We start from the raw sequence: 16,636 nt of genomic DNA, 5'->3' as shown, positions 1-16,636 counted from the left end.
TTGAGTGAAACAAAGCTCAAGGGTAAAGGGGGAGAGTGGTTTGGGAATGTCTCGGGAGTAAAGTCAGGGGTTAGTGAGAGGACAAGAGCAAAGGAAGGAGTAGCACTGCTCCTGAAACAGGAGCTGCGGCAGGTATGTGATAGAGTGTAAGAAAGTAAACTCTAGATTGATATGGGTAAAACTGAAAGTGGATGGAGAGAGATGGGTGATTACTGATGCCTATGCACCTGGGCATGAGAAGAAAGATCATGAGAGGCAAGTGTTTTGGGAGCATATGAGTGAGTGTATTAGCAGCTCTGATGCACGAGATGGGTGATTTGAATGCAAAGGTAAAATGTGGCAGTTGAGGATATAATCGGTGTACATGGGGTGTTCAGTGTTGTATATGGAAATGGTGAAGAGCTTGTAGATTTGTGTGCTGAAAGAGGACTGGTGATTTGGAATACCTGTTTAAAAAGGGAGATATAAATAAGTATACGTATGTAAGTAGGAGAGATGGCCAGTGAGCGTTACTGGATTACGTGTTAATTGATAGGCGCGTGACAGAGAGACTTTTGAATGTTAATGTGTTGAGAGGTGCAACTAGAGGGATGTCGGATCATTATCTTGTGGAGGCGAAGGTGAAGATTTGTAGAGGTTTTCAGAAAAGAAGTGAAAATGTTGGTGTGAAGAGAGTAATGAGAGTAAGTGAGCTTGGGAAGGAGACTTGTGTGAATTAAAGAGGTTTAAGTTTGTTGAGTATTCCTGGGAAATTATATGGGATGGTATTGACTGAGAGGGTGAAGGCATGTACAGAACATCAGATTGGGGAAGAGCAGTGTTGTTTCAGAAGTGGTAGAGGATGTGTGGATCAGGTGTTTGCTTTGAAGAATGTATGTGAGAAATATGTAGAAAAACAAATGAATCTGTATGTAGCATTTATGGATCTGGAGAAGGCATATGATAGAGTTGATAGTGATGCCCTGTGGAAGGTATTAAGAGTATATGGTGTGGGAGGCAAGTTGCTGGAAGCAGTGAAAAGTTTTTATCGAGGATGTAAGGAATGTGTACGAGTAAGAAGTCAGGAAAGTGATTGGTTCTCAGTGAATGTCGGTTTGCGGCAGGGGTGCGTGATGTCTCCATGGTTGTTTAATTTGTTTATGGATGGGGTTGTTAGGGAGGTGAATGCAAGAGTTTTGGAGAGAGGAGCAAGTATGCAGTCTGTTGTGGATGAGAGGGCTTGGAAAGTGAGTCAGTTGTTGTTCGCTGATGATACAGCGCTGGTGGCTGATTCGTGTGAGAAACTGCAGAAGCTGGTGACTGAGTTTGGTAAAGTGCGTGAAAGAAGAAAACTGGAGTAAATGTGAATAAGAACAAGGTTATTAGGTACAGTAGGGTTGAGGGACAAGTCAGTTGGGAGGTAAGTTTGAATGGAGAAAAACCTGAGGAAGTGAAGTGTTTTAGACATCTGTGAGTGGATTTGGCAGCGGATGGAACCATGGAAGCGGAAGTCAGTCACAGGGTGGGGGAGGGGGCGAAAGTTCTGGGAGCGTTGAAAAATGTGTGGAAGGCGAGAACATTATCTCGGAAAGCGAAAATGGGTTTGTTTGAAGGAATAGTGGTTCCAACAATGTCATATGGTTGCGAGGCGTGGGCTATAGATAGGGTTGCGCGGAGGAGGGCGGATGTGTTGGGAAGAGATGTTTGAGGACAAAATGTGGTGTGAGATGGTTTGATCGAGTAAGTAATAATAGGATAAGAGAGATGTGTGATAATAAAAAGAGTGTGGTTGAGAGAGCAGAAGAGGGTGTTTTGAAGTGGTTTGGTCACATGGAGAGAATGAGTGAGGAAAGACTGACAGAGAGGATATATGTGTCAGAGGTGGAGGGAACGAGAAGTGGGAGACCAAATTGGAGGTGGAAGGATGGAGTGAAAATGATTTTGAGCGATCGGGGCCTGAACATGCAGGAAGGTGAAAGGTGTGCAAGGAATAGTGTGAATTGGAACGATGTAGTATACCAGGGTGGACGTGCTGTCAATTGATAGAACCAGGGCATGTGAAGCATTTGGGGTAAACCATAGAAAGTTGTGTGGGGCCTGGATGTGGAAAAGGAGCTGTGGTTTCGGTGCATTACACATGACAGCTAGAGACTGAGTGTGAACGAATGTGGCCTTAGTTGTCTTTTCCTAGTGCTACCTTCGCGCGCACGCGGGGGACAGGGGGGTGCCATTTCATGTGTGGCGGGGTAGCGGCGAGAATGGATGAAGGAAACATGTATGAATATGTGCATGTGTATATATGTATATGTCTGTGTATGTACATATATGTATACGTTAAAATGTATAGGTATGTATATGTGCGTGTGTGGGCTATTTTTTTGTCTGTTTCCTTGCGCTACCTCGGTAACGCGGGAGACTGCGACAAAATATATATATATATATATATATAGAGAGAGAGAGAGAGAGAGAGAGAGAGAGAGAGAGAGAGAGAGAGAGAGAGAGGCGCTTCATCATCATCAGTTCTGAGTTCCTGCTCGACTTACGAAACGGCATTTGAGCTCACGAGTGAGAAAATATTACGAGGGACACATTTCTCTTACTACGAATGTGATACGTTGGGTCTGGAACGTGCGCGATGCATCGCTGTGAAGATCTTAGATACAGGAACACGGAAGAGTTTAAGAGGGAGAGAGATGAGGCAAAATGTACACGGAGAACTTCTCCTAAATATACGGGTATGAGAGGATACTTGAAACGATATTACGAAATGGATATCGTGATTTACTTCCATCTTTCATCGTTAACAGAATTACTGATAAATGGAGGATGTAATATGTATAAGGACTTTGCTTAATCCCAAAGGTGTATGGGTGCGATACACTTCCCTTAGGTATCAATTGGTCTATTATAAGTAAAAGGATTTAAGAGAAGAAATATATGATCTAGATTGCAACAGGAGACGTACGAGTTACAGGCTGGTGCACGTGGAGCAATTGCGACAAATTTTATCAACCAGGCCCCCAAGAGGAGACGTCCATGGAATGTCAAACCCCCTGGAACTGATGATGGGGGGAATGTGATAAGCAGATAGCCACGATAAGATCGAATACACACCCCAGTTTTCATCGATATGATGGACGAACAGGCTCGAATGATGCAGGGCATAATGGGGAGGAAGGTGATGCAGGACCTGAAGAAGGGATGGACTGGGTTGGAGGAACGAGATGAGACCGCTGATCACAAGAGGTAGCGTTAAGAACAGAGGACTGAGCCTTAGAGGGAATATCCTCACTTGGGACCCCCTTCTCTCCAAGACAATTACTTACATTTACCTCCCTCACCACCCCATTCATAAATAGATTAAACAGCCTTGGTGACATCACGTAACCCATGCTGCATTTCCAACCTTCACCTGGAACCACTCACCCTCCTCTCTACTGACTCGCACACACGCTTTACTCACAGCCTTCCTCCCTTACCATATATTCGTACCATTTTCCACAAGGAACCCCTGTCCATTTTCCACAAAGCACCTCTGTCAACCCTAGCATATGCGTTCTCCAGATCCATAAATGCCACATACAAATCCATCTGCTTCTCGAAGTATTTCTCACACACATTCTTCAAAGCAAACACGTGATCCACAAATCTTCTACCACTTCTGAAACCACAATGCTGCTTCCCAATCTGATGCTTTGTACATGTTTTCACCCTCTCAAACAGTACTTTCCCATACAACTCACCAGGTACACTCAACAAACTTATACCTCTGTAATTCGAACACTCACTTTGGGCCCCCTTGCCTTTAGAATATGGCACTATACATGTATTCCATCAATCCTAACTAACTGATTCACAACACATGCAACTCCTTTCATAAGAAATTCAGTTGCAATACCATCCATTCCAGCCGCCTTGCCACATATCATCTTATGCAAGGCTTTCACCACCTCTTCTCTTTTCATCAAACCACTTTCCATGACTACCTCACATCGCATACTACCCCGATCAAGGAACAGACGAAGGAAATGCCTCATTCGCTCGAGTCCATTCTTTAGCTGTCATGTATTACCAATGAGGCTCCTCCCGTGGTGAGGTATTCACATCTGTCGCCTGGAGACATGCAGACAACTCATACTTCACAATGAGGTTCCAGAACTAGATGCTTACCTCTCGTGAGCATTGGAGAAGCTCTATGAAGGCGTTCTCCTAGTCTCGGCGTCTATGTGCATCCCTCAGGGAAGTTAAGACTTACCTCTTGAACGGAGAGTGACTTGAGGCCCTCCAACGTCAGGTTGTCGAGGAGTAGCCGAAGCCTGAGGAGCTCGCCCTCGTGAACGTACTTCAGAGTCGAGGAGGAGTGAAGCGGGTCGAGCGGAAGGTTCAGACCCAGACGCGGCTGGGGGAGGTGTGCCGTGCGAGCCAAGGCCGCCAAGCGCGTCCACACTCTCTCGGCCAAGTCCTCGGTGGTCGGCCGGGTCGTGGAGATGCGAATGTTGTCGTCAGGCGAATCCTGTGCGGCGGCGGACGCGCCATACTCTCCAGCAGGGATGACCAGGTCCTCACCACTGGGCCAGGTGGGCGGAGGGCCAACTTCCGGCACGGCCCGAGGACCTGCGGCCGGATGAAAAGCGTTAATTCTGGGTGACTCGATCATCAACGTTCGTAACTGTGGCTGAGACGGACGCAGGCATGCAAGCCCAAGTGGCCTTTGACCAAGGCAAAAGTTAAAGTTACCCCCATAAGTTATGACCCGAGTTGAAAGTTACTCACTGAGTAACTTTGATCAAGTTCACGACCTTGTCATGAAACCTAAACAAGATCTAAATGAACTTTCCTTGAGAGAATCATCAAATTTGAAAACAAGTATTTGACTTTATTCTCTAACATGACAAAGAACATCACTTTTTTTTGCAATTCTAACCCTAAAATCTTGTCTATGCCCACACACAAAGAAAAACAGAACTTAGAGATATAAAACACACACACACACACACATACACACACACACACACACATACACACACACACACACACACACACACACACACACACACACACACACACACACCCTAGAGAGAGAGAGAGAGAGAGAGAGAGAGAGAGAGAGAGAGAGAGAGAGAGAGAGAGAGTCTAGTGTTCCGAGAGTTAGACAGGGGAGGGAGGTTGATCAGAGGGATAGCTCTTAGATCCCCTTTCTGTCGAGTGAGATCAAAAACCAAAAGGGGAAGGGAAGGAGGCTGAGGCGGGGGCTGCGTCAGATATAGGAACGGTACAAGGACGATCCAATCCTCTATGAGTGGAATAAGGGCTTTAGATGTGAAGACTCACTAGATCTGCAGGAAACTCGAGGGTTCCTTAAGAGGGAGACTTAACGCTTCGTGTTATGTGGGGGTTTAAAAGGAAGATTCTTCAGCATTGAGGTGATGCTAGATTGTACTTCGTGATGGAGTAGTTAGAGCCATCATAGAGGAAGGGAGACTTATGATTGCCTTTTTGGCAAAGAAAATATGTTTAACGTACGCTGAAGTTCGGTACGTTCCATCTGTTTCATTGGAACGTCATCATCCCAGTATGAGCCTTTAAAGGAACTGGAACGAGACGTGGAGGGGGTTAATCCGGATGCTGGATATGTAAGAACGGACTAAGGATAGCCGGAAGATTGGAAGCTTAAATGTCTTGCTAAAGTTTTTCGACACATCAAAGGACGTAACATAAGGCTTTTCAACAACTTATCATGCAGGATAAACCGAAATTTTATAATATAGGGAAGGATAGCGACCACTGAATCAAGTCTTACCTAAACCATAAGTGAGGCTCGAAGGTAGAATAGAGATTCAAAATCTTTTAAGGGAAAGACAGTTGAAGACTCAAACACTGGAGACAGTAGAAGCCACAGATAGAGGGCGGTAGATGAAAGGATCAGATGAGCTACTTATATGTTGTGCTGAGCCGTACCACTGCCTGCCTTTCAGGCGCAAGCGAAATAGACGAGCAAGCACAGGAGCATTCCTGCAGAGCACGAGAAAGAGTACCCATCGGTCTGCATGCCTTGCTTGTATCCTAAGAAAGGAGTGTCTTTTTGAAGTAATGGAGATAATAAGATGGGACACAGGGTCAATAAAGAGCTAAAGCATAAGGCAAATGGAGACTGTGATTATCAAATGTAGAATTAAGGTTAGAAAAAAGTACTGATGAAAACTATAAGGTAAGTGAATTCAAAGACTACACCGATGAGATCAAACCAAAATTTTGTCGCCTCAGGAGAGTTGAACCCAGTAAGAAAACTGGTTAATATGGGATTCCCTTAGAATGGGACGAGAGAACAAAGAGAAAGGTACAGCCTTTATATTCTATGATGTGGTCGTACAATTTAGGAGATATACTGATTGATAGAGTATACTCGATTGTTCTGGTATCATCTATTCATCCAAGAACGGTCGACGAACCAGAACATGTCTATCGAGATGAATGAAGGTGTTGCAGTTGATACAATACGGTAAGCTGAAGGGATCCTGCATCTAAGTCTTTAAGCCCGGTAGCCCTGAGATTGAAAACATAATCCATGGAGCTCCACTGAGAGCAGAAAAAAGAAAATATTCATGCAAGAACCCAAGATGGAATATGTTACAAAAGACGGATCATTCCAGGACAAGGAACAGACCCAAGAAGAAGAAGAAGAAGAAGAAGAAGAAGAAGAAGAAGAAGAAGAAGAAGAAGAAGAAGTCAGAGAAGGAGGAGAAGAAGAAGAAGAAGAAGAAGAAGAAGAAGAAGAAGAAGAAGAAGAAGAAGAAGAAGTCAGAGAAGGAGGAGAAGAAGAAGAAGAAGAAGAAGAAGAAGAAGAAGAAGAAGAAGAAGAAGAAGAAGAAGAAGAAGAAGAAGAAGAAGAAGTCAGAGAAGGAGGAGAAGAAGAAGAAGAAGAAGAAGAAGAAGAAGAAGAAGAAGAAGAAGAAGAAGAAGAAGAAGAAGAAGAAGTGAGAGAAGGAGGAGAAGAAGAAGAAGAAGAAGAAGAAGAAGAAGAAGAAGAAGAAGAAGAAGAAGAAGAAGTGAGAGAAGGAGGAGAAGAAGAAGAAGAAGAAGAAGAAGAAGAAGAAGAAGAAGAAGAAGAAGAAGAAGAAGAAGAAGAAGTGAGAGAAGGAGGAGAAGAAGAAGAAGAAGAAGAAGAAGAAGAAGAAGAAGAAGAAGAAGAAGAAGTCAGAGAAGGAGGAGAAGAAGAAGAAGAAGAAGAAGAAGAAGAAGAAGAAGAAGAAGAAGAAGAAGAAGAAGAAGAAGTGAGAGAAGGAGGAGAAGAAGAAGAAGAAGAAGAAGAAGAAGAAGAAGAAGAAGAAGAAGAAGAAGAAGAAGTGAAAGAAGGAGGAGAAGAAGAAGAAGAAGAAGAAGAAGAAGAAGAAGAAGAAGAAGAAGAAGAAGAAGAAGAAGGAGTGAGAGAAGGAGAAGAAGAGAAGCTGGGGAAAAGGAACCATGAGGCAAGACGAGACGGACCCAAAAGAAGAAGAAGAATAAGAATAAGAATAAGAATAAGAAGAAGAAGAAGAAGAAGAAGAAGAAGAAGAAGAAGTGGGAGATGGAGAAGAAGAAGAAGAAGAAGAAGAAGAAGAAGAAGAAGTGGGAGAAGGAGAAGAAGAGAGGCAGTGGGAAAGGAACCAAGAGGCAAGGAACTGCTGCTTTAAAAGCATCGACTGGGACGTGGGTGGGGGGTGGGGGTTGCCTGAATTCACGAAGTTGAGTAGCTAGCTGGGCGGCGTTTCGCCAGATTCTGCGAAGCCTATAGTAATGGAGTGGGCCAGGTGGGTATTGACAGCTAAGAATGGAGCGAGTGTGGGGAGGAGGAGGGAGGGAAAGAGAGAGAGAGAGAGAGGAGAGGCGGCCTTAAATGCCTGACGCTTTACTGTCGGGTACTAGCAGGCAGCGGAGTGCTGATACACTGTGGGGGAAAAGCTATTCGATACCCAGCAGGTAAGCAGCATTAGAAGGGTATATGAAGGATCGGAATTACTGCAGTAGATGGGACGAAGCGAATTAAAGATGTTATGAAGGGATGATAGATTAAACGATCACCCTCAGAGATTGGATGAAGGGGATAATAGATTAAACGATCACCCTAAGAGAATGGATGAAAGAAATAATAGATCAATGGATCACCCTAAAAGAATACATGAAAGAAATAATAGATCAAAAGATCACCCTAAAAGAATACATGAAAGAAATAACAGATCAAAAGATCATCCTAAGGAATGCATGAAGGAAATAATAGATCAAAAGATCGTCCTAAAGGAATGTATGAAGGAAATAATAGATCAAAATATCACCCTAAAAGAATGCATGAAGGAAATAATAGATCAAAATATCACCCTAAAAGGATGCATGAAAGAAATATTAGATCAAAATATCACCTTAAAGGAATGCATGAAAGAAATATTAGATCAAAATATCACCTTAAAACGTTAATCAAAAGTCTTGGTTAAGAGTTTAAACATATATACCACAGAACTCGATGGCGGAAAGTCCTTTTTTTGACGAAGATGCAAAGGAATATATGAAGAGATGACACGACTGCTGGGATGGGGAGAGGATGGAATATTCTGGGAAGCTCTGAATGCAATATCGGAAAGACGAGAAGATTCATTTAGAATCTGAACCCACACAAGTGTCATGGAACGGGTGATACACCTCACCAACTGTGCTCACGGAGTTCGTAGCGACCCCCTAGCCAGGCCACTGATATGCTGCCGATCATTTCAGAAAGGCGACAGAGAATACTAGATGCTGCACCAGACTCACAAAACCTGTACTTCGAAGGAGCTCCAATATACCAAGCACTGAAGCTATTCGGGAAATGTTTTGAGAACATTTTGGGCGACTGTGACTAAGCATTTGTGAGACAAGACGTCTCTCTCATAAACATTTTGTGAGAGAGTGAGTAAAGACTCTTTGAGAAGACTGACATGGGGTCTGCTAAAAGGCTCTTTGATAACATCACAAACAAAAGACTGATTAAAGGTGTTGGATTCCCCAAGCTGGTGTCTGGAGTATATGGTTAAGAAGAAGGCTGCCTCAAATGATCACCAAGGCAGCAAATGGGGAGACGACAAGAAACAAATGCTAGATATGTTTTCCCCAAGGTAGATTAACATCGAAGGTGTACTCCAAGGCTCAGTTTTGAGACTGGTGCTGTTTCCTGACTCGTGACAATGACCCACACAAGACAAGAACTGAGTCATATCTGATCATATCAGAACATGTCATGTTCACATGTAAATCAGTCAAAGCAATTTTGCCATGGCGCACACGTCTCCCTCAACTACTAAGATTTTCTTATGATTTACCAGTTCCCCACCACAAACTCCTCGACAATCTTCGAGCCGCCTAAATTCTTGCTTCGAAGCTGTGATGATATCCACTTAGGCTCCAGCCTACGTCCTTGGTTAAGGGTACTGAAATGTACACTAAGGAAATTTCGCTGAAATCTTTCCACAAAGACAACGTCTAACAGATAACAGCAGGCATGGGAGTACGTGGGAAGGACACACAACAGAAGACTTGACGGTCAATAACGAGGTTCTGATGGGTTTCAGGATAGTGATTGAAACAAGAAAATAAGAGCAGAAAGCACCTTCCTACCCACTTTGCCTTCCGGCTTAACTGTTGGCAGGAAAAAGATGGTGAGAGAGAGAGAGAGAGAGAGAGAGAGAGAGAGAGAGAGAGAGAGAGAGAGAGAGAGAGAGAGAGAGAGAGAGAGAGGAAAATGAAAGATACTTAACGCCATGTAGCATAGGAGGAAAATACTGCCATCGAAATTCTATAGGAAAGTGTGGATTGGAAAAATTTTTCTTTTGGTTTGACGACATCTGCTCTGCTGTTGGACTCTGAAATAGAAAGGTACGAGGCAGAACAAATGTCAGTGAAGTATTTGTCTAGCCTTGATTTGAAGGGGGGTTTACATCTCTGCATTTGATGAGTGATGGAATTTCAAAGACATCAAAAAAGAATCGGAAAAGTAATGAGGTGTTTTAGAAAGAAGGAAAAGGACGGGGGTTAGGATACGTCTGTCTCAATGGGAAATCCTGGTGAAACCTGCATTTTCAGAAATGATTATGACGGCAAGGGATACGATCCGATCGAGAGCAACTGGAGCTGATTTGATATACAGGAATATAGAGTTGAATTGTTGAGCCTTCCCCTTGAATCCTATTGTTTATTGCTGTACGACATAATTCTGCATACCTCACACCTTCGGCTTCAGATGAAATCAACAAGAACCGACCGATTAACTATACTTAGTCATGCAACTGTCCAGGTATTATGTATTATGTATTATGTTTTATACCCTCCAACGAACGCAAATAGCTTTGAATCGCTAAATTGCTACATTAAAAACCCTTCTCACAGTCCGTTCTTTAACTGCTAGTATGAATTTCGTGCTCCACTAGCGATATCTGCTGTTTTCTTTAACGACTATATTGATTCTCTCTTGAAACTCACTATGAGGAATTCTGTGTAGTAAGCTTTGATGGTTCGAATTCAACTGATTGAATGTTGGCATCAGGGTTCGAGTCCCACTCTCTCCTCCCTCACTCTACCTATAAAAAGATTCTTTTTCTGGCTGGTCTATATCCGTCATTATTGATGGATCAACATCTCTTCCCGTCAACACTGGAGTCCCTCAGAGCTCTGACCTTTTCAGTCTCCTTCCTGCCTTTCACCAGCGAACTTCGGCGACAAATAACCCAATTCGCTCACAGCCTGACGATTCAGTTCTCTATTCCCTCTTTTTTCAGATCCACTCCAATATCTCTAGATCGGTCTACAATCATTTTCTAAAAAATGCAGATTTGTGCAGGTAATTCCCAGCGAGCCAGACGTAAACCAACCCGCGTCCATTTCCTCTTTTCTAAAACTCTTAAATCACTTCCCGAACTCTTTTGATGCCATCAAAACGTTCCCCCAACTCGGGCACAGTAAACAGAAATATAGCAACGTATAATCTAATATGGAACCCTTTACACATAAAAACCCATAAATTTGCATCTAAAAACCTCAAGTGTCTCCCTTGGACAGTTCCTTTATCAAACGAAGGATCGACGCTTCCTCAGCTGGAATTGAACCAACAACCTTGAGTTTACACCAATCCATTAGACTTTCCACCTCCCCCAGTCAGACCTTTCAACTCGATCCATTTTCTTTCTTAGGCTGGGCTGTTGCTTCGATCTCCCGTCCTTCATAAGTATGAATCTGGTTTATGTTTCCGAGGACTGGCTGTTTACGTGATTCTACTGTTAGAGACATGTTGTATTCTAAAAACTACCACGTCCTTAGGAAAACAGAAAACTACTGTATGCTTTGGAAAACTTAACAACGAGGCTACCATTTCCCCTTTTTAATCGATCCTCCTTACCATTTCCTCTTTTTAATCGATCCTCCTTACCATTTCCCCTTTTTAATCGATCGTCCTTACCATTTCCCCTTTTTAATCGATCCTCCTTACCATTTCCCCTTTTCAATCGATCCTCCTTACCATTTCCCCTTTTCAATCGATCCTCCTTACCATTTCCCCTTTTTAATCGATCCTCCTTACCATTTCCCCTTTTTAATCGATCCTCCTTACCATTTCCCCTTTTTAATCGATCCTCCTCACCATTTCCCCTTTTTAATCGATCCTCCTTACCATTTCCCCTTTTCAATCGATCCTCCTTACCATTTCCCCTTTTCAATCGATCCTCCTTACCATTTCCCCTTTTTAATCGATATCCTCCTTACCATTTCCCCTTTTCAATCGATCCTCCTAACCATTTCCCCTTTTCAATCGATCCTCCTTACCATTTCCCCTTTTTAATCGATATCCTCCTTACCATTTCCCCTTTCCAATCGATCCTCCTAACCATTTCCCCTTTCCAATCTATCCTCCTTACCATTTCCCCTTTCAATCGATCCTCCTTACCGTTTCCCCTTGTCAATCGATCCTCCTTACCATTTCCCCTTTTTAATCAGTCCTTCTTACCCTCTTTCTTTCTAAAAGGCAAGGTCTACACCCCATTTATTCAGCAACCTACAAAAATATACTATGAATGTACAATGGAGATATTTTTTTGAGCTGTAAATGGTGTACTTACATTTCCTCCAGTTTGAAATACAGTGGGATTTTTTTCTTTATTTTATCAAAACACAAGACTTTTATTACAGTACCTTTATGTGGTACAGAGTCATGACAATCACTGTTCACAACGAAGTCTATCCCTTAAGTTGCAGATCACTTCTCCTCTGCTCTGACCTCGAGCCAAGGTCAGGGGGTCAAGTTATGTAAGGTTAAGTTAGGTCTGGTCGGGCGACAATTGTTTACTCGATGGTTTTGTTTGCTCGATGGTTTTGTTTGCTCGATGGTTTGTTTGCTCGATGGTTTGTTTGCTCGATGGTTTGTTTGCTCGATGGTTTGTTTGCTCGATGGTTTACGATGTCCGTTGAACGATCCTGACTGACTTTCCTTTCTATAGCAAATGACTACAACCTTTTTTCTTTTATTTTTTCTCCAAAAGAAAAAAAGTTTCCAACAGGGGCCCCCATTAACGTAAGGCGAAGATATCTGGAAATGGTAGTAATATATGGTAGATATGAAGGCCAGAATCGTGTCAAACACATCTAAAGATATCATCGGAAACATAAAGTTTCAACTTCCAAACATGGGGGGGGGACTGTTCGAGACGGTAATCCAAACCCGTTTCCAACCCAGACTGTTATCCTGTAACCACCCAAACACCAATCGTAGTCAATATTGATTCCCTCCTTCGTCCGCTTTCAGTTCGTCGGCAACAATCGTGATCATGAACTCCTCTCCCTTCCCTTACCTCAGTACTGTGCCCTAAGCGCTCGGGCCTAACTACCTTCTGTCGTGCTATAATAGACGCCAACTGTCGTCAGACCAGCCTTAACGAGCCATTTCGCACTGCGACACCAGCAATCAGCTGTTTGTCTGTAAACACAAACAACCCTGATCAGCTGGCGTGCCAAGGCCGCGCAGTAGTGAGTAAATATAACGAAATTAACGTAAATATCAAGAATAATAAAGTCAAACTTATTTGCTGCGAATTATAGTGTAAACACAAATGAAACAGAAATAGCTCTGTGTTCTGTAAGGTTTATCAGGATGGGAACTAATGACTGTTTCAAAATAAGTTGATATGTGAATTTTACACTCGTGCTGCCTCTTTCTTAATAGAGTGAATTGGATCGATGTGGTATACCGGGGTCGACGTGCTGTCAATGGATTGAACCAGGGCATGTGAAGCAGCTGGGGTAAACCATGGAAAGTTGTGTGGGGCCTGGATATGGAAAGGGAGCTGTGGTTTCGGGCATTATTACATGACAGCTAGAGACTGAGTGCGAACGAATGGGGCCTTTGTTGTCTTTTCCTAGCGCTACCTCGCACACATGAGGGGGGAGGGGGATGTTATTCCATGTGTGGCGAGGTGGCGATGGGAATAAATAAAGGCAGACAGTATGAATTATGTACATGTGTATATATGTATATGTCTGTGTATGTATATATATATGTACATTGAGATGTATAGGTATGTATATTTGCGTGTGTGGACGTGTATGTATATACATGTGTGTGGGGGTGGGTTGGGCCATTTCTTTCGTCTGTTTCCTTGCGCTACCTCGCAAACGCGGGAGACAGCGACAAAGCAAAATAGATAAATGATAAATTTTTTTTTTTTTTTTTTTTTTTTATACTTTGTCGCTGTCTCCCGCGTTTGCGAGGTAGCGCAAGGAAACAGACGAAAGAAATGGCCCAACCCCCCCCCCCCCCCCACATACACATGTACATACACACGTCCACACACGCAAATATACATACCTACACAGCTTTCCATGGTTTACCCCAGACGCTTCACATGCCTTGATTCAATCCACTGACAGCACGTCAACCCCTGTATACCACATGACTCCAATTCACTCTATTCCTTGCCCTCCTTTCACCCTCCTGCATGTTCAGGCCCCGATCACACAAAATCTTTTTCACTCCATCTTTCCACCTCCAATTTGGTCTCCCTCTTCTCCTCGTTCCCTCCACCTCCGACACATATATCCTCTTGGTCAATCTCTCCTCACTCATTCTCTCCATGTGCCCAAACCATTTCAAAACACCCTCTTCTGCTCTCTCAACCACGCTCTTTTTATTTCCACACATCTCTCTTACCCTTACGTTACTTACTCGATCAAACCACCTCACACCACACATTGTCCTCAAACATCTCATTTCCAGCACATCCATCCTCCTGCGCACATCTCTATCCATAGCCCACGCCTCGCAACCATACAACATTGTTGGAACCACTATTCCCTCAAACATACCCATTTTCGCTTTCCGAGATAATGTTCTCGACTTCCACACATTTTTCAAGGCTCCCAAAATTTTCGCCCCCTCCCCCACCCTATGATCGAGGATGTAAGGCATGTGTACGTGTAGGAAGAGAGGAAAGTGATTGGTTCTCAGTGAATGTAGGTTTGCGGCAGGGGTGTGTGATGTCTCCATGGTTGTTTAATTTGTTTATGGATGGGGTTGTAAGGGAGGTAAATGCAAGAGTCCTGGAAAGAGGGGCAAGTATGAAGTCTGTTGGGGATGAGAGAGCTTGGGAAGTGAGTCAGTTGTTGTTCGCTGATGATACAGCGCTGGTGGCTGATTCATGTGAGAAACTGCAGAAGCTGGTGACTGAGTTTGGTAAAGTGTGTGGAAGAAGAAAGTTGAGAGTAAATGTGAATAAGAGCAAGGTTATTAGGTACAGTAGGGGTGAGGGTCAAGTCAATTGGGAGGTAAGTTTGAATGGAGAAAAACTGGAGGAAGTAAAGTGTTTTAGATATCTGGGAGTGGATCTGGCAGCGGATGGAACCATGGAAGCGGAAGTGAAATGATAAATATATATATATATATATATATATATATATATATATATATATATATATATATATATATATATATATATATATATATATATATACACGCATGTCTTTACTTCCTAGCCTAAGACAGGTAATCCATTTATCGACTAGCTCCAAAGGGGAGATGAACAGCTGGGTTGGGTGCGGGTCCACTGCCGCGTCCGGGATTCGAACCCATGTGGGCCCCGTGCTGTTTCATGGTCAACAACACTAATCATATACAGTACTAAGAACAATCTCTCGTGATCTTTTCTAATCAAAAAAATGTAAATTACACAAAAAAATCTGTCCATGAAGAAGAAGAATTATAATGTTTACAAGGAGAAATGCTCCAATTTCAGCATTGTCCATCTGGCTACGACCTAAAGAACCCAGTCTTCTACTCGACCAGCTCAGGATTAAACTCAACGCCACACTGTGGATGAGGCGGAAACTCTAAAATAAAAAAAAAGAAGAAGAAAATACACAACGATACATCCTCGAAACCGGTCGCGTGTACGACACAGGACTGAGCGAGACTTCAGGGAACAATACGTATTGGCGAAGCGGACCCTGAACACCTCCATTACCTCGTAGACCAAGGCTGTAAAAATTGGCTCATAATTTCCCTCCACACACACACACACACACACACAAAACCAGCCATTTGGCCCTGTAATTTTGACTCGCTGAAGGACTGAACGCGGAGGAAGAATGGCCCACTGAAACAGGTGCATGGTCGCCAGCTATGTTATACCTTTCGTGAGGCTAGTCGCTAGCTATGTTATACCTTTCGTGAGGCTAGTCGCTAGCTATGTTATACCTTTCGTGAAGCTAGTCGCCAGCTATGTTATACCTTTCGTGAAGCTAGTCCCCAGCTATGTTATACCTTTCGTGAAGCTAGTCGCCAGCTATGTTATACCTTTCGTGAGGCTAGTCGCTAGCTATGTTATACCTTTCGTGAAGCTAGTCGCCAGCTATGTTATACCTTTCGTGAGGCTAGTCGCCAGCTATGTTATACCTTTCGTGAAGCTAGTCGCCAGCTATGTTATACCTTTCGTGAGGCTAGTCGCTAGCTATGTTATACCTTTCGTGAAGCTAGTCGCCAGCTATGTTATACCTTTCGTGAAGCTAGTCGCCAGCTATGTTATACCTTTCGTGAGGCTAGTCCCCAGCTATGTTATACCTTTCGTGAGGCTAGTCGCTAGCTATGTTATACCTTTCGTGAAGCTAGTCGCTAGCTATGTTATACCTTTCGTGAAGCTAGTCGCCAGCTATGTTATACCTTTCGTGAAGCTAGTCGCCAGCTATGTTATACCTTTCGTGAAGCTAGTCGCTAGCTATGTTATACCTTTCGTGAGGCTAGTCGCCAGCTATGTTATACCTTTCGTGAGGCTAGTCCCCAGCTATGTTATACCTTTCGTGAGGCTAGTCGCTAGCTATGTTATACCTTTCGTGAAGCTAGTCGCTAGCTATGTTATACCTTTCGTGAAGCTAGTCGCCAGCTATGTTATACCTTTCGTGAGGCTAGTCGCCAGCTATGTTATACCTTTCGTGAAGCTAGTCGCCAGCTATGTTATACCTTTCGTGAGGCTAGTCGCCAGCTATGTTATACCTTTCGTGAAGCTAGTCGCCAGCTATGTTATACCTTTCGTGAAGCTAGTCGCCAGCTATGTTATACCTTTCGTGAAGCTAGTCCCCAGCTATGTTATACCTTTCGTGAAGCTAGTCGCCAGCTATGTTA

At 43.4% G+C, this 16,636-nt stretch overlaps 1 protein-coding gene across 3 annotated transcripts in view; it reads right to left on the bottom strand.

Annotated features, from left to right (window-relative positions):
• Positions 1-16,636, bottom strand: part of LOC139762806 (uncharacterized) — a 215,080-nt gene that overhangs the window by 13,193 nt on the left and 185,251 nt on the right. For all 3 annotated transcript variants that reach the window (XM_071687962.1, XM_071687960.1, XM_071687961.1), the window contains exon 4: positions 4,235-4,593. In XM_071687962.1, coding sequence (XP_071544063.1) covers positions 4,235-4,593 — 359 coding nt within the window. The remainder of the gene's footprint in view (positions 1-4,234; positions 4,594-16,636) is intronic.

This window comes from Panulirus ornatus, chromosome 44 (genome assembly GCF_036320965.1).
Source record: "Panulirus ornatus isolate Po-2019 chromosome 44, ASM3632096v1, whole genome shotgun sequence".
In the NCBI taxonomy this organism is placed as follows: domain Eukaryota; kingdom Metazoa; phylum Arthropoda; class Malacostraca; order Decapoda; family Palinuridae; genus Panulirus; species Panulirus ornatus.
This window is presented reverse-complemented; position numbering and strand designations above follow the sequence as displayed.